The 27545-nt window shown below is 41.0% G+C and overlaps 1 protein-coding gene across 5 annotated transcripts in view; it reads left to right on the plus strand.

Annotated features, from left to right (window-relative positions):
- KLHL29 (kelch like family member 29) overlaps positions 1-27545 on the plus strand; it is a 410258-nt gene that overhangs the window by 135014 nt on the left and 247699 nt on the right. For all 5 annotated transcript variants that reach the window (XM_030490107.2, XM_032920018.1, XM_030490109.1 and 2 more), the window contains exon 3: positions 20932-21237. In XM_030490107.2, coding sequence (XP_030345967.2) covers positions 20932-21237 — 306 coding nt within the window. The remainder of the gene's footprint in view (positions 1-20931; positions 21238-27545) is intronic.

Here is a 27545-nt window from a genome sequence, read left to right on the forward strand (position 1 = left end):
TTTAAGATTTGTGAAAAACAAATGAGTTTTTGTGTTCCCAAGGAACAAAAGATTTTGCATTGGTAGAAGAGGATGGCGATCATTCCTCAGCATTCAAATGCCTGTTGGGAAAGAAGAGATCTTTTAGTAACCCTGTTACTAAAAGCATTTGAGTTCTCCATCAGTCTCATGATAGGGTGCACTGATGCCTCCACCAGAAGGTTCTTAGATGCAGGGATTCCTGTCTTGGCGGAGCTTTGAGGTCTTGATCAAAGCAAAGCTTCAAGACCTGGCTCTGCTTGCTTTCTCAAAAGCCTTTTTGTGCCTTAGCCAGGTGATAGGATGTCTTGGATTAAACTTCCAGTTGTTTGGTTGAAAGCTTAAATGCTTTTTCCAGTGATTTCCTGGAAGCCACATGGAGTTTTGCATTCTCCCCGTAGTTTGTGCAAAGAGGTGTGTATGTGCCATCCCTCGAGCAGGCCACTTTTAAGCAATTGAACGCTGAGACTTTCATTCTCACTTTATTAAAAATGACTAGAAAGAAGTTCAGAACTTTTGTATCAGATACGTGTTACATCTATTATGGTGTCAGACAACTAAGAAAAAAGTCACTGGCTAATGAGTCTTAATTGTAACAAAACATCAAATCATTGTCACTTCTGCTGCAGTAAATGGCATTCATTAAATTAATCCACTCCATTATAGAAGTATTTTGCAGAGAATACCATGACCCTACTGCTTCTGTAACAGTAATAAGCTGAACATATCACTGTGGCACTATTAGATATATTAGATATATATGTGGCACTATTAGGTATATTAGAAAGCAGTTTGAAGCATGGCTGCATGACCTGAAGCAACATCAGCAGGTCTCAGGTAGCATGTTTGAAAAAATAAGCTACCTTAATTAGAGACGGGAGTAAAGCAGACCCTAGATGTGATCATTCCTGTAGCTTAGCAATGAAGGAAATAAAAAGCCGGATCAAGAACCTCTGGCTCCGTTTGCTGAGCAGCACAAGCTAAAACAAAGCTTAGACCTTGAACTGGGAATGGAGAATTTTGAAATCTGGATATTGCTCCTTTTTCTTCACTCTTATGATCCCTTTTTAACTTCAGATCTAAACCCACCATGCTGTCTCTCCCCTTTTCACCCCGGTATTGCAAAACAGAGAACTACATCGCGCCCCAATGCTCTTTTTACTATGCTGCCATCAAAAATTTCTGGCAGGAGTTGCTTTGACTTTTAACAGCGTTCTATTTCATACCATATGTGTACATACACCAAAGGATGATATACCGTGTTTGTAACTAGGGAATGGCCTGCTTTATTAAACATCCCCCTTGCCAACAGTAAAAATGAACAGCCACAGTAAACACAGATGCAGGGAGGGAAGAATAGTCCGAGCTGTGTCGCAGCGCATTGTACCTAAGGCAGAAAACGTCAACCTCTAATTGGCTCTGAATGCAGCCCGCCTACTTAGCAAAATAGGCTGCCAAAAGCAAATTGCCCTGGTGCTCCATGCACCGCGCTGCCATCCCATTGAATTCAGTCGAATAGGAGGCTTTTGCCTTCATTTTCCAAACTCTCCATGAGTTGGCAAAAAGCTGTCGTGGGGAGAGCCTCTCTATCTAGAATAAAATCCTCTGGAGGACGCATTCCCTCCTTTGCTTCCTCCAAGGGTGCTGCCACTCCAGTTCTCGAAATTTGAAGATGACTGCAGGGGGGAAGGGGAGTGTGTTTGTTTTGTGAAGAGGTGATTTATTTATTTATTTTCTGGGAAAACGCATTTTGGCCCAGGAAGAATGAGCAAAATGACAATCTGTCTTGGAGCTCTTAAGCTACTAAGAACAACATTCAGTGCTTATATGTTGTCACGTTGCCAGCAGCGGGTATGCAGAGGCAATGCAGTAAAGAAGAAATTAATGTATGCAATCCTTAAAATTACTCTATTGAGAGCCAATACTTTGGTTTTACTTACAAAGTTGTAATCACCAGGTTTGGCCCAACATTTGCACTCAGGCACTAGGATGTGGCAGGGATGTTCCTGGAACAAACCACACTGCAGGGTTTAAGTCCATGAATTCCGTCACAAATAGCAATGGTTGGTCAATAGGTAGGTTTTCCTGCTGGCCGCTGAAATTTTCCCTTCTAAGCTAATAAAATTCATTGTCCAAAGCTGAAGTCTCCTGTAAGGGGTTAGCAGTAGAGAGCTGAACTGGGAGAGAGAGGGGTTGTTGGTTCTCCTAAAGGTTTCTGCTAAATAACTTATTTAGGAGGGAACTTTTTTCCCCCCCGGTTTTTGGATGAAACTATGCTTAGAAGCTTAATAAATTATAAGCTTGTCACTTCCATTTCATCAGCACTAAATTCCCACCTGCTTCTTCACCTCTACATCTGAGAATAGGATACAAGTCCTTTGTTCTTTTTAATCGTGTTGGCTTGCCAAACTGTTGGTACTTCAGGTCACTCTTGCTCACCTAATGATTTCATTTAGGGGTTTTAAGATAGAAAAAGTAGCCAAGGAAAGAAAACAAAGTTTTGAAAGCCACCTGTATGGGTCAGTCTTGTTTGGGGGTAGGGAAATGTCTTGGATGAATTCTCGCTTGGACATGAAATAAAGAGGGAAAGGGACCTGAACAGGGGGACACAGTGGAAGGGGAGATGGTGAGTAGAAATATGAGACAGAATGGAGATGTGGTAAGGATAGAGGAAGAATGTTGGTTGAAAGAATGATCAACACTGGGGGAGAAAACTGGGAAAAGCTGTCAGGGGGCTTCCTTCATGCCACAGAGTCCCAGCTTTAAGCTGTGCCTGAAGGTAGTTCATTATTGCCCCTTCTCCCTCCCCACCCTCCTCCAAGCTTACTCAGGACCTCATCACTGAGCTTTCCTGAAGCCTTTTCCATCACCCCAAGACCCCACTGCTGCCAGGGCAAGGAGCCCTGAGCTGCCCCCAAGTAATGATATCAGAAGCGTGGAGAGGTGGGCACAGTACCTTTTAAATGGCTTGTATGACGAGAGGATAAGATAGTGAAGTTTTCTTGTCTGCTTCAGAGAGCCCGTGGTTCCAGAGTGAAAAACAGTCCTGAAAAGGACTTGAATTCAGTGTTATTGGATATTTCCATAGTTGTGACAACTGTTTCATTTCTCATTTAAAAAAAACAGAGACTTGTGATTTGGCTCCCCCTCCCCAAGGAATTCAATCTTGGCCATTTTACTAAGGGTATTAAAATCCACAGGGAAATTGTTGTTTCTTTTTCGTTCTGTATGCACATTACTGACACAACATGACTTGTGTAGACTTCAGTGTAACCTGTACTTTAGCTGGTCAATGTAATTTATAACAGAAAAACTACATATTATAATGACATAGCTTTCATAATACGTGTGTGTTGCCTCCACTCTGCTGTTTTATGGCAGTACTACAAAATATTTTACCAGTGTCTTGGTAAATCCTATAATCTTAAAAATGAAATGGCAAAAAAAAAGTCTCTCTCTGACCAAGAAGGCAAAAGTGTGTACTTCGAGCAGTAGCTGAACATGTGAGTGCTTGAGGAAGATAATGGCATGTTTGCTAAATTGCAGTAGCTTCAGTCCCAAAGAGTGGTGACAGCAGAAACCCCAGTGTCTTCCCTCATGGGCTTTGGCTGAGCTGCGGTGTTTGGCTAAGCCTGCCCAAAAGCCATGTTAGCATAGTGGTAGGGACATGGTGCTAATTTGGCATGTCCTTGGTTGGTTTTCTTATCTCTCTCTAGTGAGCTCCAAAGCTCTTTTGAGCTGAGCCCAGAGTCACACAGGACGTCTCAAGAGATCAGAGGATTATACCTGCTCCTTGCCTTCAGTCTAAAGCTGGAGTTAAAAACCAGACAGTACCACCTAAAAGAGAGCTCTAGCCCAAATGCTGTGCTAAATGTAGCCATGGGAGTAGCTGGGTTTATCAGCATCCAGCTCCTGGCATGGAAGCCTGTGAGCCCAGAAGCTTCCTTTAATGCCACATGCTTTAATTATATAGGGAGCCAAAGCTGGAAACCAGATCCCTTGGCAGGAGGAGTCACACTGTATTACCTCTCTTCAGTGCTCAGCTGAGAGTATCTGTGTGTTTTGGAGGAGCTTGTGGCATGACACCATGGGATTTGGGCAGTGGTTGCCTCATTTGGGAATTTCCAGTGTTCCTGCAGTGATAAATGCCCAAATGATATTCCCTTTGACTTACACAACAGCAGGACGCTGGGCACCTAAATAGCTTTATTAGCAATAACATGGTTTCCTGCCTTGAGGGGTTTTGAACATGTTTAAATTGGAAACAGTGTTGGAGCTCTTCTCTCTCTACCTGAGGCTTTCTTCTAGCTTTGATCCATATTCTTTCCATCCTCAGTTCATCAGTTGGTAACTTGCATGTGTGTGTGCATTTACCAAGCGAAATTTTAAACAGACCCACGTGTAACACCAAGAGCAGTCTCTCATGTGAGTGGTACTGCAGGCTTCTGTGTCATAGCAAGGGATGCTCTTGTGTTGACTGTCAGTGGATACAGCACTCACTGTCATGGTGTCTAGGGCTGGCTTGGGCTTTCCATTCAGCCAACAGATGACGTTTCCAAAAAGAAACTTCTACAAAATGGGGAGTCTCTCGGAGATAATTACATGGTTGTATAAATAATGAGTGAGATATTATCTTCTAGCTCTATAGTCGCATCCATGGAGAGAAGAGAGAGCTTTCTTCAGGAGCAGGAGAGTTCTCTCAGCTCAATTAAATGGATGCATAGTACCAGCCTGACACTGAGCATTTGTTCCCACAGGAGGCTGTTAAAGGGAAAAACAGTTAATGTTGCATACAGCCTGTGTTTGGACCTCCTGCTTGGATTATGAGAAATGTTAAGGTTAAAAAAAACCCCACTCATTATCTGAGTTTCGAAACCTGACTGGATCCTGAATGCTCTCTGCAGCAGGGCTCACCTTTTCCACTGGCCGATTAGCTTCTTGTTATCTTGTTGCAAATGCCTGGCTTCACTATTCCTGTACTTTATTTTAAATAGCTTTTGCTGTGTGCAATTGAATATACTGTAATCTTCTTATCAAATACTAAAGCTCTTTAGTGATGCCATTTTGAAACATACTTCAGTTTTTAAATTGCAAATTCTTCTCTGACTGGAAGGTCTCTGTTCTTGGTTTAGGTAGTGGTTGAGAATATATGTATATATATGTGTGTGTGTGGCTGTATATAAATCCTTGGAAACATACCATCCCCTTTTCTGATAATGTATATCTGTGAGTTTCTGTCTAAAACACTGGAAAAGGTAACAGATTACAAAGGTGGTAGCTGCACTCCTGCATCATTTTGGGATGTTTTTCCAGTGGTTTTTTTGGGTTGCATTTAGAACCTCCAAAGAGGCAGATAAATTCTCCCTGAACAAGGTTTTCATTATTAGTTTTTATTATTTAAGTGGAAGAACAGGGCTGGTCTAGTTTTAAGTACATAGCTGAAAATCTGAGCTCATATATTCTGGTTTCAGTCAGTAACTTGTGATGTGACTTGAAACAAAATCACTTAACCTGTGAGTCTGTTTCCCTACCTGTAAAGTGGGGTTGAGAGTAAGAGGGATGCCATGAGCATTAAATATTTAATGTTTATAAAGTGCTTTGAAGACAGAGAGTGCCACATAAATGCTTATCATTGTATTACAATACGAGGAACTGGATAACCTTGTGTAGGAAGGAGAATTTTGCTAGAAACTGTAACTTTGGGAGTGAAGACTAAAGAGGGAGAAGAAAGGGCATCTTGTAAAATTGTGTATTAAGAATTTTGAATGAAATGCACTGGAGAATCTGTCTCTAAAGAATTAGCAGAGGCAGTCGTCGGGGCTGTTGAAAATAACCTTCAGAAAATCATAGGATTCAATAAATAGACAAAGTTGAATTTTCTGCTAATAAAGAGGAAAAATTCTAAACAAATTCCTCTGTTTAGCTTGGCCACAGTAATCAAGCATGTAATGGGGCCATTATGTGAATGCTGGGAAGTAAGACATCTAGTTATAGACAGGCATTATTTTGAAGTGTATGTCTAATCCACCCTCAGTGCATGTTATTATTTACCTAGAAGATCAAGGAAATAGAATGGATATGTACCTTATTCAGGAAAACAATTGGTAGAGCACTCCATCTGTGAAGATCAGTCAAGCAGCTCATACACTTACGTCAGCTTAGAAATTATTTACAAGTGGATAGGTAAAAATATACATACAATGTATGGAGCAAATTTTTGTGAGAAACTGGGACTAAAGCACATGTCTTCAAAGCATGTAATAAAGGAAAACCTTAGCCTTTGTAATGATGCCAGAGGTCTTCCCCATGGTGTCCTTCATAAATACACTGAAATATTGCAGATACAGAAATATTCAGGCCTTTCTGTCCCTCCTCCCTACTACTACAGAGAATGAGTGCGTGAACTGCCTTGGGTGGTTCTGGAAAAGAAAAAAGAATTAGTTTTCTTTTGCTGCAGGACTTTGCTCACTGCGGTGGGTTGGCCGTGGCCAGCATCCAACCCCCCCAACCCAGCCTTGACTCCCCTCCTCAACAGGACAGAGAGAGAAAATAAGATGGAAAACCTCATGGGTCAAGACAAAGATGGGGAGGTCTCTTACCAAGTACCGCCATAGGCAAAACACACTCAACTCAGGGGAAATGAGTTTATTGCCAATTAAAATAGAGTTGGATGGTGAGAAACACAGCAAAAAGTTAAAACAACTTCCGCAGCAGTCCCCTTCCCAAGCTCCTTCATTCCCAACTCTTCCACTCTCCCCATCCCCAATGGGAGGTTGGGGAATGAAGGTTGTGGTCAGTCCGTAACAGCTCCTCTTGCTTCTTCCCTGCTCCACCATGCATCCCTCCCATGGGATACAGTCCTTCACAAACTGCTCTGAGGGTACTTCCCAGGCACTGCAGTCCCTCAGGATAAACCTATTCCATTGTGGGTCCTCCACGGGCCACTGCTCCTGCCAGAGCCTGCTCCAGTATGGGCTCCATCCCATGAGGAATGGACCATGAGGTCCTCCGTGGACTGCAGCATGGTTATCTGCTTCTGCTGTGGTCCTCCCATGGGCTGCAGGGTGATCTCTGCTCTGGCACCTGGGGAGCACCTTCTCCCCCTCCTCCTTCTCTGACCTCGGTATTGGCAGGGCTGTCCTCACACTTTTTTCCTCACTCCTCTCTGCCCATGCAGGGTTTTTCCCTTAGAAACGTCTCATGGAAGCACCGCCAGTTTGGCTGGTGGGCTGAGCTGTGCCGTGCTTTGGAGCCATCATGGAATTGGCTTTGAGCAGTATGGGCAACCCCGGCTCCTCCTGCGGACACCACTCCCACATCTCCCCAGTTCAGAGAAACTACTGGGGGAAAAAGGTGTTGATGAGAAAGGTATGTTAGCTCATTGCAATAACCAGTAATTTTACTTTTCTGTTATTTATTTTTATTTTTGAAGAGGGAACTGTTCAGGTGTTTATGGGCAAGCTTAGACATGTCGTAGAATGGTTTGGGTTGGAAAGAACCTTTAGGATCATCTGGTTCCAACCTCCATGTCATGGGCAGGGACACCCTCTACAAGACCAGGTTGCTCAAAGCCCCGTCCAGCCTGGCCTTGAACACTGCCAGAGATGGGGCAGTCACAGTTTCTCTGGGCAACCTGTGTCAGTGTTTCACTACCCTCACAGGGAAGAACTTCTCCTTAGTATCTAATCTAAATCTCCCCTCTTTCAGTTTAAAGCCATTACTCCTTGTCCTGTTCCTTCATGCCCTTGTAAAAAGTCCCCCTCCAGATTTGTTGTAGCATCGCTTTATATATTATAATTTTATGTATGACTTCCCTACCCCTATATCTGTCAGGCAGGCAGGTTGCTGGATGAGGCAGGAGGACTGTGCTGTTCACATAGTCAGAGCAGAGCAATCATAACGGCCTCCTGTGCTTTTTGGCCTTAAAAATCTGTAAATTAGTAAGCCTAACAGGAATGGTGCAGTGACTCATCCGCACGGCAATCAAGGTGTCACAGCAAATCAAAAGTTTCCACTGCTGCTTTGAGATGGGGATTCAGAGAAAATGTTGATGGTAATTAAAAGAATTGCTCAGACAAGGCTGTGAAACTCCGGTGTGCCTCATAAGATATGCGTCTTATCTCCAAACTATTTATGGCTCCATCTTGGGTAGTACGTGCCTGCGCTTAGAGTGGTGGAGCAGGATGTGGCTTCCCAAAAAAAGGTGTGAAGGCACCACATAGGGCTGGATTTGGCATTCAGTGTCTTTCCCCAGTGTTCAGAGCTGTGACTTTATTCTCTCACAGGGAATCATCTGCTAGGATTATTTACTGGGAGTGCAGTACCTGGGCCTGATCTTCCGTACCCACTTCTGTTTATGCCTAAGAATTGATTAAATGATGGTAAATCACAGTCTCTGCTTTTGGCTGCTGTTTTTGCTTTCTCAAAGAGCCTGAATTTCTGGCCAAACTGATTAGATAAGCTGCAGCTACATTGTTGCTGTTACGTAGGGTGTATGCTTCTCTTAAGAGCTGTTAGGTTTACACGTGAGCAGTAACTCTACTCAAAGTGATGTCTCTCTAATATATTCATTTTTATCTCCTTGCCATGTTTTAGATCTCTGTGAAAACAAACTCCTTAGTAAGTTTTGTAGCAGTAATAAAATAATTTGCCTCAATGTCTCTCTATTAGATGTCACAACACACTTTTGTTTTTCCTCCTCATGTTTATGGGGAGATGGCAATGTGAGGAAAGATTAGTCAATCAGGAAAATGATCTGTTATTTCCCTTCTCTTTTCATCTATCCAAAAAAACCTGATGGGCTGTGATGCAAAGTGTCTCTAAGCAATGCATATAATGTATGCGATTACTGGATGCTCAGCAGCCAAATGCAAACATTGCAGAGTAGAAACCCAAGGTTTATCTAAAAATAAACAAAAAAGGAAACAGAAATCTGTACTTCAGATTCTACACACAAGCTGTTCAAACAGTCAGATCTTAATAGCAGATTTAAAAGTGTGAACAGCAATGGCCTTGGTTTTTTGCATGGTTAAAACTTGTCAGCAATACAGTCTTTTGAGTGATAATAACACTAAAAGGCTTACAACAGACTGTCCTTGGTGTGTTGCAGAAAAGGGAAAGACCTTACAGGACCAAGTATCTGTTGACCTGGGGTCAGTGTGGAATCTCTGGTCATTGTTGTAGGCTGAGAAGCTTATTGAGGAAAGAGCAAAATCCATGAAATCATTGCATTGCTTAACCATGCAGCAAAAGGTCAGAAGAGAACAGGCCTCTTCAGATTATATTTAGTAACTATGAAGATTTTGCTTGTAGTACTTGCTTTGCGACACATAGTATTTTGCCCACCTTTCTCCCTGCTCCTCTTCTGAAAAATTTCCCCTGATCTAATCTGAAGGTAATCACATGCTCATGAGCAACTTTCTTCATTTTTCAGCAAACCAGACAAAATTATTCTAAAAGCGAAGTATGAATTGTTTTGCTCCACATGTTTATTGATGTGCCAGGCCGGATCCATTCTGAAAGACGCAGGGATGGGACAGTAACAAATAAGTATGCGATGTGTCCAGATATTGAACTATCCTCTGCTGCATTCCTGTAAATTGAAGTGACTACTGTTGCTGTTAAGGTTGGCTTTACACATATTTTTTGCTGGTGTTGACATCTACTGGATAAATTCGCTACCGGCAGGAGGAATACGCGCTGTTTCAAAGAACAGGAGAGTGCTGTTCCCCTCCTCTTGGGAAGCTCGCACTGCACAGCTCTGTCTTGCAGAGTCATATACCCTCACTGCTTCCTTTTTTGCTGTTTTCTTTTTGTTGTCTTCTGTTTCCAAAACTGTTGTTTGAACAAATATTGAATTTAAAGATAGTAAATTGCAAGCGCGTTTGGGCAACAGGCTGATGAAACAGGTGTAGTCTTGCTTTCACAGACCTGAATTTTTCTGTTTTGCCCAAGGCAGTAAAGGGAAATTAGTTTATTAGTTTCACTTTGGTCACTGGCGAATATCATCCCCCCTCACAAAAATAACACTTTAATTCTGCTTGATTTGAAATAATTGACCAATCAGGAATGAGGCATGTGAAGGGAGCTATCAAGACTGAATTACACTGTAGGCCTGGAAGATCAATTGTTAGGGAGGAGAGCTGAGACACTGCAGCCTTATATTACACCTGCCTGTTTATTACACTTGGCCTGAGGGGAAGGCAATGCACCATTCTGATCTGTTGCCTCGGAGAAGTATGGATGTGAAAGGAATGCAAAATAAGGGAACAGCAAGTTATTTTTTTTAATGTTAATACATTTTGTATTGATATTGAGGACATTTGAGTAAACTCAGCTTCTAATTTATAGAATAGCATATGTGTTTTTCCTTCTTTCTATGCCAATATTCTTTGCTAAATTCAGTTGAATTTTTTTTTCTTTTTTAGCTTCCCAATAATACTTGTAGTGATTGACTGGTAGCAGTAGCACAAATACTTAGTAAAATTAGTCCCACTGGTAGATTACTCAGATGCTGCAGCTCTTCTTCTTACTCCTCCTTCCTCTGTTCTTTCTGCCTATTTTAATGATTTCATTTTAAGAAAAACGACCGGAGGCACAGTAGAGAGAGAAAAAAAAAGAAGGAATTGCAGAAAAAAAACGACTGATGGACTTATGCTTTGGCAAATCCACGGAACAGAAGTGAGGCCAGATGTTTGCTATACAGGCATTTGGCATATAAGAATCTCACTACAAGACTGCATATAGAGTTTTTGACAGCTGTGGTTGAGTGAAAATGGATGATTGCTACTTGGGATAAAATGCAAACATTTTGGCCAGTGCTTGCAAATCTAGGGGATTTAAAGTTATATTCTTAACTAGATTCTTGGTATTCCTAAATCCACATTGAGCAGGTGCTTTCCAAACATGATTTGATTTCTGTCTGTAATTTTTAAAGGTTCTACGTCACCTAACATATCTTGAGAGGGATATGGTGAGTGGTTCATGCTTCTGAGAAATGAGCTGATTCTTATTTGATCATGTTATTTCTAAAGCAGCTAATTAAAAGCTTCAGACCTCTGGCCTAGAGAAGGTAGGTTGCTGATTTACTGCATTCAGCAAACAGTCTTCATCCAGCAGTTGAAAAGATAAGACATGAGTCACTGGTGGCAATTTTAAGTGAGAAGCAAGAAAGGATGGAGGGAGAAGTGATAACAGGGATAGCTTTTAAGAGGCAGAGGGGCAAGCTGAGAAGCAGTTAACTTTGATACTGAGTGTGGTATTAATTCATTAGGATGGTGGCACTGTCCCTCTAATTCTTGAAGCATTGCCTTTCAAAACGAAGCAAAAATAGCAAGTGGATGTAAGTGATACCTATTCTATTGAACCAACCAAAAATAAAATCCATTTTATGAAACATGGTTAGGCCACAAGAGGTGATGAGCTGTGACTGCAGATGGACAGATAACGTGGGCTCTGGCCAACTTCAGTGACATGCAGTGCACCAGGAGGGGAACATTTAGATTCAAAAGTCCCAAGTGTCTGCCAGGTGACCAGAAGTCCAATATTTCCAGCCAGGAAAAGGAGTTCCTGGTACTGATATACTGGTACTAGTGCTACAGGTGCCGCGAAGCAAACAAATGTGTGGTGGAAATATGCAGAGAAATTCCCCTCTCCTGGCCCTTCACGACTTCCAAAAATGCAACAGGAATGTATATGGCTCCTTAAATGAAGACTGAGGTAGCTTTTGTGGCTATGGGAGTGGAGGTTAGCAACAGTCCTGCATTTAGGGCACCAGAAATTGGAAGACCTGTGGTTATTCCCCTTGTAATATCCCTTTGAAAAGATATTGCATAGTCTCTGGAAATTCAGTTTCTTATTGCGGGATCGGGATAAACCGTACTGTCCCACCTCAGTGTGAGGTGAATCATGTTAAAACCTCAGACGTTCATGAATCCATGTTGATACGAACTGTGCTACTCTAATGTGCAATAGATTTAACATTTTTGGGTTTTATTTCTGAGGCATTTTGCATCTAATAATCACTTTTTATATACCAGATGCTTAGTGACTGTTTTGTGCTGTAATTGTATGTGTGGTCTTGATTTCGGAGATATATATTTGTCTCCTTTTAACAAAATGTGTATCAGAAAACTGTGTGGTCAGAGGTCAAGGTCCTGGAAAAGAAATTTTATTATGTCCCCTGGTGCTAGCTGAAGCTTTTTAAATGTGAAGAATAGCAGGGTGGGATGACAAAATATATCCCCCAAGAGGGTAATTCGAAGTACAGTTTCGTTATTATACAGTTTTGCAGCGAAACATGTGATCCAGAGAGCCTATACTGGAAAATACGCTGCATTTAACCCTTTCCTTGGCAAAGAGCTTTCTGCTCTAATAGTTTGACTGATTGATTGGTCTTCCCCAAGGGCTGGAAAACTGAGAAGGGCAGTAAATCAAAGGAAATTTCTCCTGCCTTGCCCAAATGTAATTTGAAGACCTAGTCCCCTCCTTCTCCCTTCCGTAAGAAACCAGCCCCAAAAGAGCGAAAATCCTGTTAATTAAATTTTGTGAGATTTAATTTGTGACATTTGGCAATGCTGACAGTAGCTTATTCTACATTTCTGCTTTATTAACTATGAAGTCTTAGGCGAGATTAGGTATGTCAGGTCCTGGCAACCACTTAATGGATTTTTAGAAGATGGCCCATTTCCCCAAAAGAAATCTAGTCATGTTCCTGTCTCCTCTCCTCTACCTCTCCCTGGCCAGCACCTTTGGACCCTGGCCACCAGCTGACATGTAGCCAGCCCCTGTGCTGAGAGTCGGGTGCTGGCCCCTAGCTCTGCTATGTGAGTCTCTGCACAAACCCTCCGCAAACCAGCCTTTAGCATAGCAGCTATTGGCATTTGGTTTTCTTTTGTTTGCTTTTCATGCTAATGAGATAATTTAATTAGGAAAGTCAATGTTTTGGGCAGTGTTTTGCAAGCAGGAGTGTTGCAGAGGAACATTATGTTTTTCTCTCTCCCCATTTTTAACAAGCCTGGGTTCCAGACAGTGCCAGCCACCCGGGACTCTGTAGAGGTATCTGAGGAAGTTATTATGCCTTTGTGTAAAGTTCCAGTGAATTGTCATTTAGCAAACTGCTGTGCAACATTCCAGTCGCGTTGCTGCAGAAGAAGCTTGGAAAGCCCAAGAATCTGCAGCACACTGCAGCTAGAATTGATTTTTTGGGAACAGAGGGTGGTGAGGGTTGAGTTCTGCTCTGAGCTGTTCTGGGAGAAGAGCAGAGAGGTGGTTTGCAACAAGCTGGGGGGGGGAGAACCAGATCAAGTGGGAGATCTTACCAATAAAAGCCTGAAGAGAGAGGAATGGAGTTAGGAATTTTCTAATTCCGGATACATATCCCAAAACAGTATATTTTTACATATTTTCTATCAATTTATAATCGTCAGTAAGTGCATCTAAGGATGTGGTTGAAGGCCTTTCAAAATAGTCCAAGACTATTGGTCTTAGAGAGCTGGGGTTGTTCAGGCTGGGGAAGAGAAGGCTTCAAGGAGAACCAAGAGCAGCTTCCAGTATCTAAAGGGACCTAAAAGATATCTGGAGGGGCCTACAAGGGCATGTAGGGACAGGACAAGGGGGAATGGCTTTAAACTGAAAGAGGAGAGATTTAGATTAAACATTAGGAGGAAGTTCTTTCCTCTGAGGGGAGTGAGGTGCTGGCGCAGGTTGCTCAGAGAAGCTGTGGCTGCCCCATCCCTGGCAGTGTTCAAGGCCAGGCTGGATGGGGCTTTGAGCAACCTGCTCTAGTGGAAGGTGTCCCTGCCTATGGCAGGGGTTGGAGCCAGATGATCTTTAAGGTCCTTTCCAACCCAAACCATTCTATGATTTTGTGATGGGGGCTTCCCCAGAAAGAACCCCCTGTGCTTGATGTAAACCCTATAACTTTGTATGCATCCAAATTTGGCATGCAGCAGGGTTAAAGATGGGTCTAGTCTTCATCTGTTCAAACAGTGTGCGCAGCAGGACCACGATGCCTCTGGCCCTCACTGGATTTTACTCAACCTAGCAATGCTCAGGATCAGTGGATTGCAGGATGTGTTATCTACTCCACTCAGGTTGTAAAGGGATTAGCATTTGAAAGCAATGACAAAATATAGGAAACGATCACATTGGAGATAAATTTCCAAGAAGTTTAATAATGAAACATACACATACAGGTATTTTAGCAACCCCTTCTTTAGGAAGATCATATTCTCACAACTTGGAGGGAAAGAAACCAGACTGGTAAGGTATGGTGTCGCTCTCACTGTGGCTATATTTTGTTGTTCTTCAGTTGGATAGGTCTAGTTTACCTGTTTACATATCCAAAGAGATTTCCATATCCATCTTAAGTACTCAGAAATAATAAGTGTCCACACTTTTCTACAGTATTTTAAGACAGAGAACCAAAAGTCTCATTTGTGCTCCTTGCATAGTAAACACTATCCTGAGGAGACAACTGTTGTCTTGCCTTTTTTTTAATGTGTCCCAAAGCATTACCTCTTCCAGCATATATTTGGAAAATTAAATCCTATATAATCTCAAATCTACTGCTCCTTTATCACTTGCAGGGTTAGGATTTGGGCTTTTTTTTTTTCCCCCCTTCTTTTTTTTCCTTTTTTTTTTTGAAGATCTGATTGTAGCAAAGCAGCTCAAGTCTCTGCCTTGTCTTGGGTTTTGCAAGAGCTTTATAACTGTTTACAGGACTAAATCAAGGGTTTACAAAAGTAGACCTTGCTTGATAATAAAGTTGTTTCCTTGTCCCTCAAATATTTTTGGGTCTTATCTTTCTACACAGCTGCTTGTAGTTCAGCTTTACAGAATCTCTTGATTGGATTCCTGCTGCCTTCGTCTAACAAAGGAGCTTTCAAAGAAGTCACCCAAATGGAAAAAAAGAAGTTCAGTAAAAATTGTGCAAATGGATTAGTCAGATCTATGTAGACTTATAACAGTGATTCCATATGGGTCAAAGAAAGTCTTTGTAGGTTATAAATAATGTTGAGCTCGAATAAAACATTTTGGTTTTCACACTTCCAAAGTGAAGAGCAGCTCCTGAAGCTGCAAGGTCTGCTGGTACCCTACTTTATTTTAAGTTTTTCTAAAGATGCATTTACATGTGTGCATTACAGGTGCATGTATGACCCTACTATTGAGTTATATCTAGAATTTATGGCGACATTGATGTATTTCAGTGTGATTTTGGTGCCATGTGCATAAATTATGTCTTCAGTCCTGTGCTTAGGAAGAGGTGACTGTGTCAGTATGCTCTGATAAAACTGCATCCAGTAACATCTTCCCTGCAGCATATATCTGAAATCATTCAAGCTTAGGTACTTAGACATCTTCTTTATCAGTTACAGTTCTTCATGCTAGATCTGATTACAGGAAATCTCTCTCTTCTTCCTCATCTTCTTTTTGGTGTGGATTTCATAAAATACTTAGGCTTTACATGCACTTAACTGCTTTTGAAGCTTTCTAATAGACTGTTTTATCTGTGCTGCCATTCATCTAGTCTGAAAACACATAGGGCTATTTAGCTGCTTATTTTAATGTTACAGACTCTTTCTTTCTTATTTTCTTCCATTTCCCTAATGACCAGGTATCTACTTCCGTTGCTCTGTCTCCCAGCCTCTCTTGCTGATCGCATTTCTCTAATGTTATTATTTAAAAGGTAAATTTAGAAACAAATGCTTACCCAGGAAAAATTTAAATTAAAAGGTTGACCTTTATTTTTGAAGTCACTTAATGAAGTTGACTAATGGTCTAAGAAATCTGATTCTCTATCTTCAGACTGGCTGAAAGCCTGGTTTTCCTTATATTTATATCTGTGAGGACAGGCATTTTAAGGAGGCCTTGACTGGATAAGCATGGAGAGCAAGGAAAAAGCTGCTCTAAGGCTCAAGCCAGACTGTCATTTAGAGCAACATGAATAGGAAGCATTTTCTCTGCAGAACAGTGAGTGTTTTGGGCTTGGGGGAAGAAGGGCTGTGTTTAAATGTATCAAGAGTAAAATGGAATGTTAACCACTTAAGTTTAATATATCTGTAGCAATGATCTGTTTGAACCTTGTAAGAGGCCTGTAGTTAGCACGCTGCTATCTCAAATGCCTCTGGTGGTTTTCTTGCCTCTGTATATGTGTGTGGAAGCAAGGAACAAAGGAGCTTGCACAAGAGATGTGGTGAAAAATGAGTATGAGGAGGGAAGTGGCTTTTCAACTAAGAAGGTAAGAGGATTTCCAAATGGCCAAAGTGTTTAGGATAAATTTGGAGGCTGACTGTATGCATCTCTGTATGTTCCCGACATTTTAGTTCTGCAGAAAAACTTTCTCAAATTTTGTTGTTGAGTAAGCTGTTTGTATGAGACATTTCTAACACTCGTGATCATGGATAAAATTATTTTCTCTAGCAGGGGTACTCTCACATTTTACTTTCCCTCAGGAGTGATAGATTTAAAGCAATTTCTTTTTATGGTCTTTCTCACCTGCTACATTGCATATTTTGGCCTTGGAGGGCTGGGGAAGATGCCTGTCACATTCCTCAGAAGGGCTTTCAGTATTGTTTCATTAGTCTGTTACTCTTCCCTGTTCTACCCTCACAAGCCCATCTTGCTGTAAAATAAATTATGGAGGAAAGGGTCAGGTGCATGTATAATTCTCGTGCCTGGCTCCGGAGCACTTTGCATGACCGTTCTCTGAAACTGAGAGAGCTGTCTGTGTTTTGGCATGATTTTTGCAACTCATACACAGGATGCAGTCTCGGGGGACTGAGATAGGCATTTTGTTGGCTTTGCCATATCACTAAATCTCATCTCAGATTTGTCATGGGATTTTTATTTTCCTCTGGTTGCTCTATCTCTCTTCTTTAGCTTTTAGCCTTTTCCACAGCCCTACCTTAATACCAGTTTGATCTCCTTTTTGCTTTGAATTTATCAGTTCATCCAGTAACAACTATGCGTTTCTCTTCTCTTCTGTCTTTTAAGCAGGGTGGAGTTTTTTTCAGTCTAAGAGCTTTTGTTCCTTTTGGCTGCACAGTAAATTCCTTTTGATTCTGTGTGACAAACAGGAACACACGATTCCTTTCTAGTTGAGATTAAAGATGCCTGGCTACTCCAGTGATTATGTCTTGAGTAGAGTGTGAGGGAAGGCCTGTCTCATTGACTTTACCACCTTCACAAGATAGTATGTCAGCTGAATTAGCTGTACAGAGTGGTTTTCAGCGCTAACAGCATGCAGTATGCCTCCTCCTGGATTTCTGTTCTGAGATACACAAATCATACATTCTTGCTGTTGCTGGTTATGTCTATGTTGTGTGTTTATGGCTCTGATGTAGGATAGATGTATCTAATACAGCTTAAAGCTTATCTGATCGAGAACGGACTTCTGTACGTGGCAGTGGGGAGCTTCATGTTAGCTGAAAAATTGTCCCCAGAACTGAGGTTGGTAGAGCTGTAATTAGCCAAGGCTTAGCTGGGGCTGTAACTTCGGTGCAGACAGCACTGGGAATTCCCCAAGTCTGAAAAACAAGGTAAAAACCTTCTTTCTCTTCCTCAGTGCTGTTTAGGTGGACCTGAGGAGAACCCTCTGCACTCTGTCTCCCCAACAGAAAGGGGTTTTTATTGTTGTTGTTTATTCTTAAAAAAAGACAAATTCCAAAAGAATCCAAGTCTGGATAATTTTAGCTTAAAATCATGTATTCTGGAACTGGTACCAGCTGAGTTAGGATGAAAATGCTCATACATCTTTGATTACAGTGACTGCTGTCCTCCATGCTGTTCATGTGCGGTTTCCACTGGCCTCTCTCACTGTCATTTCTCAAGATGGTTTATGCTGCCCTGTGTAAAGTTCTGCGCAGAGGAATGTGATGATTATGCTTGGCTCAGGACATACTTTGTTGGAGAAGTTTTTCTTATGAGTGCAAAATATGCTTAAAGCATTATTATTATTATGATCCTTGACAAAAATAGTCTAGACAAAGCATAAACTCTGGATCCAAAAATACATTTAAAAATTAGCTAGCCTGTTCACAAACCATTTCTTACCTCACCCAGCAGCTATTTATGAGAACATTTTATATTGGTTCTAATTTTATGCAATTAATAGCAAGCACTAGCAGCTGAATACTCATTTATTAGGTAGTTATCCCCTCTGGTTTTTCTGCACATCTTGTTGCTGTCAAATATCTTTGTACCCAGCCAAAAATGACATGTTGAAGCAAGCAGTATATATTTAATGCAGTGCATAGAAAAATCTGTGACGTTCAGCCCTGGCTTTTATTTTTTCTTGGAAAGATCATGAAATACAGTAGCTGGACAAAGAAGTGAATTTGCTCATGAAGAGGGTGGTGAGTTTTAAGTAAACTTCTTAATTCATGGCTTAGTCACAGGCTTTTTTCCTGCTTGTTATTGACGTAATTGCCTGTCAGTCTCATCTGATAGTAGAATTGCTGGGGGCATGGTGTCTTGGATCGTGTGGCAAAAACTGCTAGCTATTGACTTATGTGCATGTGTGCCTCTGCTCTCCGCTGAATTAAATGTCAGATATACTCGAGCGTGTGGGTGGGAGGGGGATATGTGATTTGGTTCTCACTGGTTGCCTTGTCAAGAAGTACACTAACACAGCTAATGGAGATCCTTGAGCTCCAGAGGAGAAGGGCATTCCATTGACAGCCCCCATCCAAACAGTCAAAAAAGATAGCTTTATTCAGTGGTGGAGACCATGCGGATTTAAAAAGAAATTTTTCCAAAGGCAAGGAATAATAAAGGATATTTTTGAAATTGTAGCTTGCAATTTATAGTCTCCCTTTTTGCCTGGCTTTTCAAAAGGTTCATGAAACTGAAGGAAGGGGAGTTAAACCTGTGGAATTTCTAACCTTAAAACTATCTTTAGGTACTGATTTTATTCTGAGATGGTTGCCACTAGAGGAAAAACTTGCTTTCTTCACTCTGCTAAACCAGAAGTTTCTGTTTTCACTACAGCATCTTCACAGCACTTGTGCCTCTGTTTTTTGCCATGTTCAGTGTATAGCTGTCATGTCCACACAGTCCTCTGGAAAATATGAAATGGGATTTCTGAATTAACATATCAGATGGCCACAAAAATACAAGAATGAAGAATCTAAGTAAATATCAGTGAATCATCAACCCTCAAATCATCGAGTAAAATCTTACATGAAATCCTACCAGAACAAAAATAGCTGGCTCTGTTTGATTAAGAGGAATGTTAATTTTGTGGTCAACTACTACAACACTGCTTGGGGTCCCAATATACTCTCTTGCTGGAGGTGTTACTCCTGCGGAGAGGCAACATAACCAGCACAAATGCAGCTTCTTGGGAGATTTGGTTCAGCCTTTTTTTGAAGATAATGATTGTGGGAGGGAATTTTTGTTTTTTTTAATACACATCTATATTACTGAATTTTTAACTGAGGAAGAGTTTTCTTTGTCTGAGGCCCGTAGCTCCCTGGTGGACCAGGTGAGCATTTAATTATTTAGTCATAATAGTTGGGTTTGTTTGCCTTTTTGGTTTTATTTCTACCAGGTGAGTAACTAACATTGTTCATAGGTGCACTGTGTTATACCACTTATAAGTTATATCTCTTTTAAGTAGTTTCTTATCTTGAAGTTTCTAGGTGAGCTTTGTTCCAGCTCCCTCCTCAGCCATTATAAGCAGATCGGGGTTTTGTATCTAAGAATATATATCTAAAGAATTATCTGTCCATTTTTGTATCTAAGAATTTTTGAAGTAAGATTGGCTTCAACTGACCTGATGTTATTATTACAAAGAACTTACTGGATCGCATTGTGCACATAAAATAAATCAGATGCTGCAGTGACCTAGATACTCATTATTTATTTATGGGAATAAATATAGTTAGCATGTATTTATACTGTTCTTCAATTCCAGATGCTGTAAACTTTCACTTGCTTTGATCTCAGCTGGGAAAACAGCATTATTGCCACCATTCTGCAGGTTAGGAGACCTTGGCAGGAAGACTGACGTAACTGCTCTAGGCTGCATAACATATAATTATGAGAACTAGGATTAGATGTTGGGAGTCTCAACTCCCAGCATTGTGTTCAGACATCTTGCTCCTGGCAGATAAAATCTATGGATAACAAAGACTGTGGAGTTAAGTCATGATAAGAAAAGGATGATCACACAAAGTGAGTTGTTTATTTGATCATATTAGGTATATTAAGTATTTTAAGCCTAGCCAGAAGCACAAGAAGAGGTGGGACATGTTGGCCTGCCCTGGAGAGCAGCCACACTGCAGAGAGCATAGGCGTCACAGGGTAAAGCATTCTGTGGGAGCTTCAAGTGTGGAGGTCTAGCAAAAAGGAGGAGAAGAGGCTGTGTAAAACAATATTTGGCTTTGAAAATAAAGAAGTAATGGCTAGATTTGAGAGGTAGATTTTTCTTCCTGTGATCTTTAGGATTAATACGTGGTCACACTTCAGGTGCAGAAAAGAGCTGCATGAAAGAGGTGTGGAAAAGAACTGACCTTAAGACTACTGAGAAAACTGCAAGACAGAGCTCTTGGAAACATTTTCCTGCTATCAGAATATTGAATGATGATTTTCTTCTAACTTGGCTTTTCATGATTTGTGTGCTATTGCTTGTTATTCTGCTGGAGAGTTTGAGCAGATCATGTTTCCTCAGGTCTGAGGTATTGGTCTCTCCACCACATGCTTGTAGTTGGCCAAACTCTCCCATTTGTATTCTGGATTACCATGCAGTACAACCTTGCTCTCTTCCTCCTGACAATTAGCTGGGAGAAGGGGAGAAACAGTGCTATTCTAAGCAGAGGAGGCACAACAGGCTCTTGCCCCAGTGCTTGTAGAGTATAGTTGCTGTGCTGGGACTTTATTCGTAACACCTCTTTGGTTTTAACCTTCCAGGCAAGCTCTCAAGTTCCCTTTGAGAAGAAGCTGCCCTCCATCGAGATGTCACGGCACCACAGCCGGTTTGAAAGAGATTACCGGGCCGGGTGGGATCGCCGGGATTGGAGCTCCAACGGCACTCACGTCAGCAGCACCAACTGCAGCAGCGCCGTGAGCACCAACACCAACAACCGCCCCGGGCTGCTGCCCCTGCCCATCGTCCCCTCCCGGCTCCCCACCCCAGCCACCGCTGCCTGCACCACCGTCAACAGCGATGCGATCACGAGCTTGGTGGCGAACTCGTCTCCAGCTTCAACCACCAAAGTAAGAATATAGCTCTTTTTGGTTTTTTCTGGCGTTGATGTCTTGAGGGATGTTAGAAATGGAGCTTCATCTGTTCCTTTGAAAGATGCGTGTTCATGGTATAGCCAAGAGGAGGAAAAAAATATTCTGTGGGCAGTGTCTTTTTTATTCTTTTGTGTGCTGTGCATACACTAAAGTAGGTTTTTCTTGCTCCAGGACTGAGAGTTCCCATGTTCCTGAGAGTCCTAAGCAGAGCAAATGCTCCTTTCCTTTCAGCACTGCCTGGATTTGGGCTTTCTGTTGTTTTCCCTAGAACGTGTGGTTCCCATTTTGCTTTTGGGAATGATATTCTTGTCCATTGACCAAGGCAGAGCTGTGGTTGACAACAGGTGGATGTGGTTTTCATCCAGAGGGAGTGGAAGGTGACTAAAGGACATCATTTTGGCTGAATAGCGTTTTTTCTTCTCTTTAGTTGGTACTTTCCTGTAAGATTCTCAAAGCCTTGTTCTGAGCGCAGATTGGAGTGTTAACAGTGGGACTGCTATAACCAGGCTCTCTCATTTGTGCAGAAGTGCACACTAAGGAGTAACAAAATGTTAAGTGGCAAAGAATTGAAATCACTAGTAAATCGTTGGACTTTTTTTGTTCTAATATATAATTGGAGGGAAAAGGGCGACTTTTCCATTTTTTTAAAAACATTTAGCTCTTTCAAATCTGCAAAGTATAAGTTGTTATTCCAGTAGAAAGTCGGGATTTCTTTCTGCATGCAAATTCAGGTAGAACAGCTGGGGAATAGAAAACCCTGGCAAATTGTAAAGGTGACCACAGCAATAGCAAAGTGAGCCAGAAGCACTGCTGATTTTCTTTTTATGATATTTAACATTTTCTTTCAACTTTGTTTCATTTTAATAACTACAAGTGCCAAATACAGCAGATGCAGACACAGGGAAAGGAGACAATAAAGTTATTTAAAGTAAGCCAAGAGCAAGCTGAAATTTTACTGCAGTACCATTATTATATTGATTTTTTTTTCGCACTGTAGAAAAACAAGGTCAGTGCTGCAGGAGGAAACATTAGGGCTAAGTTTACAGTGTGATTGGTTTTAAAAATTTTCCATGGCCTCTTAAAATTATTTTCGTTTGAAAGAAGCCATTCGGATTCTGTTCAAAACATATTTAGAGTTCTCCAGATGCTATCCACAGATAGATGCATTTCAATCATGCTTTGTCTGCACATGATTGAGGCAATTTTGGAGCCAGAGGAGTCATTTCATTTATCATGACCTTTGTTCCTGGGTCTGCTTAGAGTCCAACAATTGTCTGGAGCTGATCAGCCCTTCTCCCAGATGTTCAAAACCATTTTGAAACGTAGCAGTGCCAGTAAACCATGTGTTTATTGGGGGAGAGGAGGCAGGAACAGCAAGTTAAATGTCTTTTGATCATATGCTCAATGTGAACTGTCCTCTAAATTGCCTTATTAGACAATTTTCTGATGACTTTCATTAGTAAGAATGTTTCTGGCATGAATAGATCAAAAGCAATAAATAGGCAAGAATGGAGGTAACATGGGATGCTTTTTATTCTGAGAACTGTTAATCAGCTGTGTAATCTCCCATAAAATAAATGTGTAGAAATGCATACAGTGTTTGCCCCAGCCTCTTCTGCTGAGAATCAGCTAAACAGCTCTAAAAAGTCAAAATTACATGTACTGAAGAGGAAAAAACTTTGAAAAAGAAGTGAGGTAGGATGGATGGAGATGCAGATATGGCGCCCAACAAGCTTCCAGTGAAACAGTGTCAGAGAAAACATCAGGTGCTCATACATACTTACGTTCACCCTGCCTGACTGTCTCTGTCCTTCACACAGAGCAGATTTACATGTGTAGTTAGCAATGTAACCAGGCAGTGCCTTTCCCTTGTAGAATCCAGCTAATGGTTAGGCATAAAAAGTTAAATCTATATAAATAAGGAAATCACAAGTCAGAAGAATAACGTAGTCACTTGGTTTATTAAAAAAAAAAAAAAGACAGGAATGTGCCAAGTTACCTTGAGCTGTAGAGAGTTCACAGTCTACCCTCTGCAGCCTTTTTGTGAGCCATTTTGTTAGCATGGGGTACCAGCTCATGGTAGCTGGTTTTCTTAGCTGAATTTCTTAGTTCCGTTTTGTGGTCAGGAGCAGGATATTTGATGGCTTAGCTGCCCTTCTGCAGTCTGAACCTTCCCCAGATTTCTGGCAGATGTCATTAAAGACAGTGGCAAGGGGGTGCCCCACACAAGAGGCAACATGTTGAGTAAAGTATCATGGTGTTATGGAGCAAGAAGATGGAGAACCTAGTTCTCCTTGTCTCATTGTCCAAGGATATGGGTACAGCCAGCACTCGAGGCTGAGGACAGAAAGGACTTCCTGTGTCATCCAGTTACCAGTTTTGACTTTATCATATCTTCCTGGGCTGGTTTGAAGATGTCAAAGCGTAGAGACCAATGTCCATCTCCCTTCATTCTGTGTTCTTACTAATTAATTATCATCCAAGTTAAAAGTTTGAGGGTTTATTTTGTTTTGGGTTTTTTATAAACTATTTAGTCTGTCTTCACACTTTTGGTCCTTGGTTCCTTTAGTTTCCCGGTGTTTGCCAGTTTTAGTAGCATTCCAAATAACAGTGTATCTTTTGCATCCGCTTCATTCTTTTGCCTTTGAAAATAGGGGTACCAAAATCGTATGCATCTTTTCAGCATCAGGCTTACCCTTCTCTAGCGTGGTGCTAAAATCTGCTCCCTTCCTTTGTTCCCACGTCTGCACAGCTAATAATTGCTCCAGGATTCTTGCCAAAGAGCTAAGTCAATAGTTATTAAAATATATATATAAATGCTATTGTCCTCCATTACATGTTATCAAACAGAGTCATAATCTTGTTAAAGACTGAAGTCTGTTTGACAAGATCTGTCTTCTGGATACCTGTATTGGTAGACATTGGTCGAATTCCTGTCCTTCAGCTCCTGATTAACTGAATCCTAAAGTAACAAATTCAAAATGGACGAAAAAACTTTTCTATCTATCATGTAACTGGGTTGTGAAACTCGCTGCATTGGTGATGAAATTCATAGATAAATGGTTCTAAGGATCACTAGACTATCTAATCTGGCTGAACCATTTGGTCTATACATTATTATGTAAATGTCTGTAAGATTAAAGACTTCACCCAAAGTTATGTGATATGAACAGAAAAAGCTGTGGAAGGGAGAGAAAAAATTGATCAAATTAAATGTTGGAGAGAGGTGAAACCATTTTCAGAGGGAAGCTTGAGCTGTATAACTATGAGGGAGCTGGGTTTGGTCTGTGTTTTTATGCTTCTAGAAGAGCTTTTTACATCTTTTTATGGAGGGCTTTAGAAGGGTTTTATTACTAATTATTAATGTGTAGAAGAACTTTAGAACTAATTATATTTTGCAGACCTTTGAAATTTATTCTCAAAGCGTACCTGTAACCTTCTTACCACAGATGCTTTAGTACAAATCACACTTAGTGGATCTGCCACATTTAAGTAGTTATGGACGTTTGGTCTGAGTTATTTAAGCAAAAATAGCTGTATTTTCCTCAGCTTTATTTTTCCTGAGCAGAATGACAGTGATACTTTGCACTGCTGTAACCCATTTCATCGGGGGCTGCCAGAAGACATCAGAAAACCTGTTTAAACTTCAATAACCTCTAAGAAATAGTTTGATATTACACTCCCAGTGTAACAACATGGAAACTGAGGTACTTGGAGGTAGTGATTATTGGGTTTTCTGCTCATTCTGTGCCACTGTGAGCAAAGTTCCAGCTTTTTTACTCAATTTGGCTTTTCTGCCTGGCTGCTGTATCCAAAGTGTTGGGCCACAGACCAGCAACCAGAGTCAGCGCAGTTTGAAGGGATGAGTCCCTTGATGGAGATACTTCCTCAACCCCTTGAATGCCTGAAGTAGTCAATAGGAGAGTGCAATTCCTGCCATTAAACTGTTGGGTTCAGATCAATTCGTTGCCCTCTGAGCCCAGCCATGTATGATGATTGAGCTCTGGTTTGGGTTTGTCTGTGTGCAGTGGGGCTTTGGGTTTTTTTCCAGCAGTGAGGTTATTTGTTGGTAGAAGGAAGCTATCGAAGAAATCCATATAAGACTGCAGCACTGCTTAAGATATTGGCAACAAAACAGTCTAAAATTCATTTAAGGATGCTACACACCATTCCAGCTATGTTTTCTGTTCATCTCAGCAGCACCTTCATTCTTTGTTGCTTTCCCGAATTATTCTGCAAGTTACTTGTACAATTTTCTCCATCAAAGCTCCTGTATCACAGCTTCAATTTAGAAGGGTTGTCATGGACTGTAATTTGAAATTTTCTTGCCAAGAGATTTTTTGGTTATAGAACATTTACTTTTATCATCTCTATATTATTTTTAAATGCCTGAAAAGACTGATACATCAACAGAATTCTGCAACACCAGGCGAGATCTAATTTTTTTTTCCAACCTTAATTTTAAAAACCCTTTGCTTGGAACATAAGTTGATTCTTAGGCCCTCACATACTTAATGACTTGTTATTCTCAAGGTTAAACCTATGACTAATTTTATAAAAATGGCAATCTTTAGTTTTGGTAAGATTTTCTCTAGTTGAGCTCAGGGATAACTTCATGGTTTTATGTCTTTAAATAGCATAACTGAGATGTGATCCTCGCCTCCTGTGCTTAACAGTACTCCCATAGCATTTAAGAGTTGTGTGTTGTTGGTACTGTAGATTTTATCCCACTGTGGTTAGCCACAGTTATGATGTGGGAGAGAAGACAGAGATGGTAAACCATTTGTTAACCTCTCTGGAAAGTCAGACAAGAATTGCAGGGAGAAAATCGCCCCCATTGTCTTTGTCTCCGTGCATCACTGCAACTAAATAGCGTTAAAAAATGCGTGGGGATGGAATAAAATTCTCATGCTAAAAGAAAAACAAGTCAGTATGTCTGAGGAACGCATGGTAGAAAGGAATAAAGTGAAACAGCACAGAGGTAAAATGTTATATGCTGCTTTCTTTTACGGTCCGAAAAAAATGCAGTTCCCTCAACAGTCTGTCGTATGCAGATGATTTGCTGTACATTGCAAAATTTGCGTTGTCTGTTCTCTTCCTCTCGCTTTGGAGGTTATGATTTGCTAAGCTGGTGTATGGCTTCCACAAATATTTAAAATATTGATTAAGCAGAGGAAAAATAAACACGAATTGTTTTTCAAGTTACGCCTTATGTTGTACATGACTAATTACACACAACAATTTGTTCTGCAGTGGTAACTGAAATTTATGTACTCTTTTTATTATAAAACATAAGATGCTTGCATAAAGAGAGAGATTATAAATATTGGAATACAACAGTTGCTAGAAAACAGTCAAAACATGCAGTGATGAAGTATATAGTATTTGCTGTTCCAACTTCTCTGTGCAAAGCTACTCTTTCACTCCCCTGAGGGTTTGTGTTGATAGCTGGCATAGTTTTGTCACCATTTCCGGTAGTAGCTTATTCATTCTTTGACCTGAACACGATGTAGCAGTCCAGCCCAAATGCAAGAGTGGCAAAAGCTCTGTTAAAATCCTCCCGATTCTTTTGGCAAATTACCGTGACGATAAGTGAGGCTTCAGTTGTGGGATGTCAAATAGTGCAACTGATTTTTTCCCAGGAGCATATTTTTACCTATGGATAAGTTTTTAAAATAGAGTAATGACCAGTTTCATTGGTAAATGAGATGCAAACCCATTCCCACCTATGCAGAGTCTCCTGGTGCATATGAAACTCTAATTATGGCAGACTATTACATGAATGTATAGAAAATCAGCAATGCCCAAAGTACATAACACTTGATGGTTCATAACAGAAGGCAAGGACACATTTTGCCTTGCACCCCAGTCACATTCTCCTGGTTCTCTAGGTTTGAAAGTTCAATAAGCTTTGCACAATTTACCTTTCGGGGTCACACGTCATTTAATTGGAGTGCAGCTTCCAGTCTATGCCTTCTGTGAGGAGTCTGCAAGCAAGGAAAAATGGCCAAAGTGTGACATTGTCAATGGCATGCCTTCGCACCAGCCTAGATAGGGTGAAAACAGCAGAGAGCACCACAAGAACATTATCATGGTATCCTCCTGGTATCCTCAAATAATTCTGAGAGTTGCTTTTGAGGAATGGACAGAGTTTATAGCAGGAATGAGAGAAGGAAACACAGGCATTTGATTGTTGACTTCCAGGATGCTTTTTTCTTTTTACTAATTAGAAATTGACCAATAATCTCTGCAAATTGAGTTCAGCAATGACTTTTGCTGAAATC

Source organism: Strigops habroptila, chromosome 6, assembly GCF_004027225.2.
Source record: "Strigops habroptila isolate Jane chromosome 6, bStrHab1.2.pri, whole genome shotgun sequence".
In the NCBI taxonomy this organism is placed as follows: Eukaryota; Metazoa; Chordata; class Aves; order Psittaciformes; family Psittacidae; genus Strigops; species Strigops habroptila.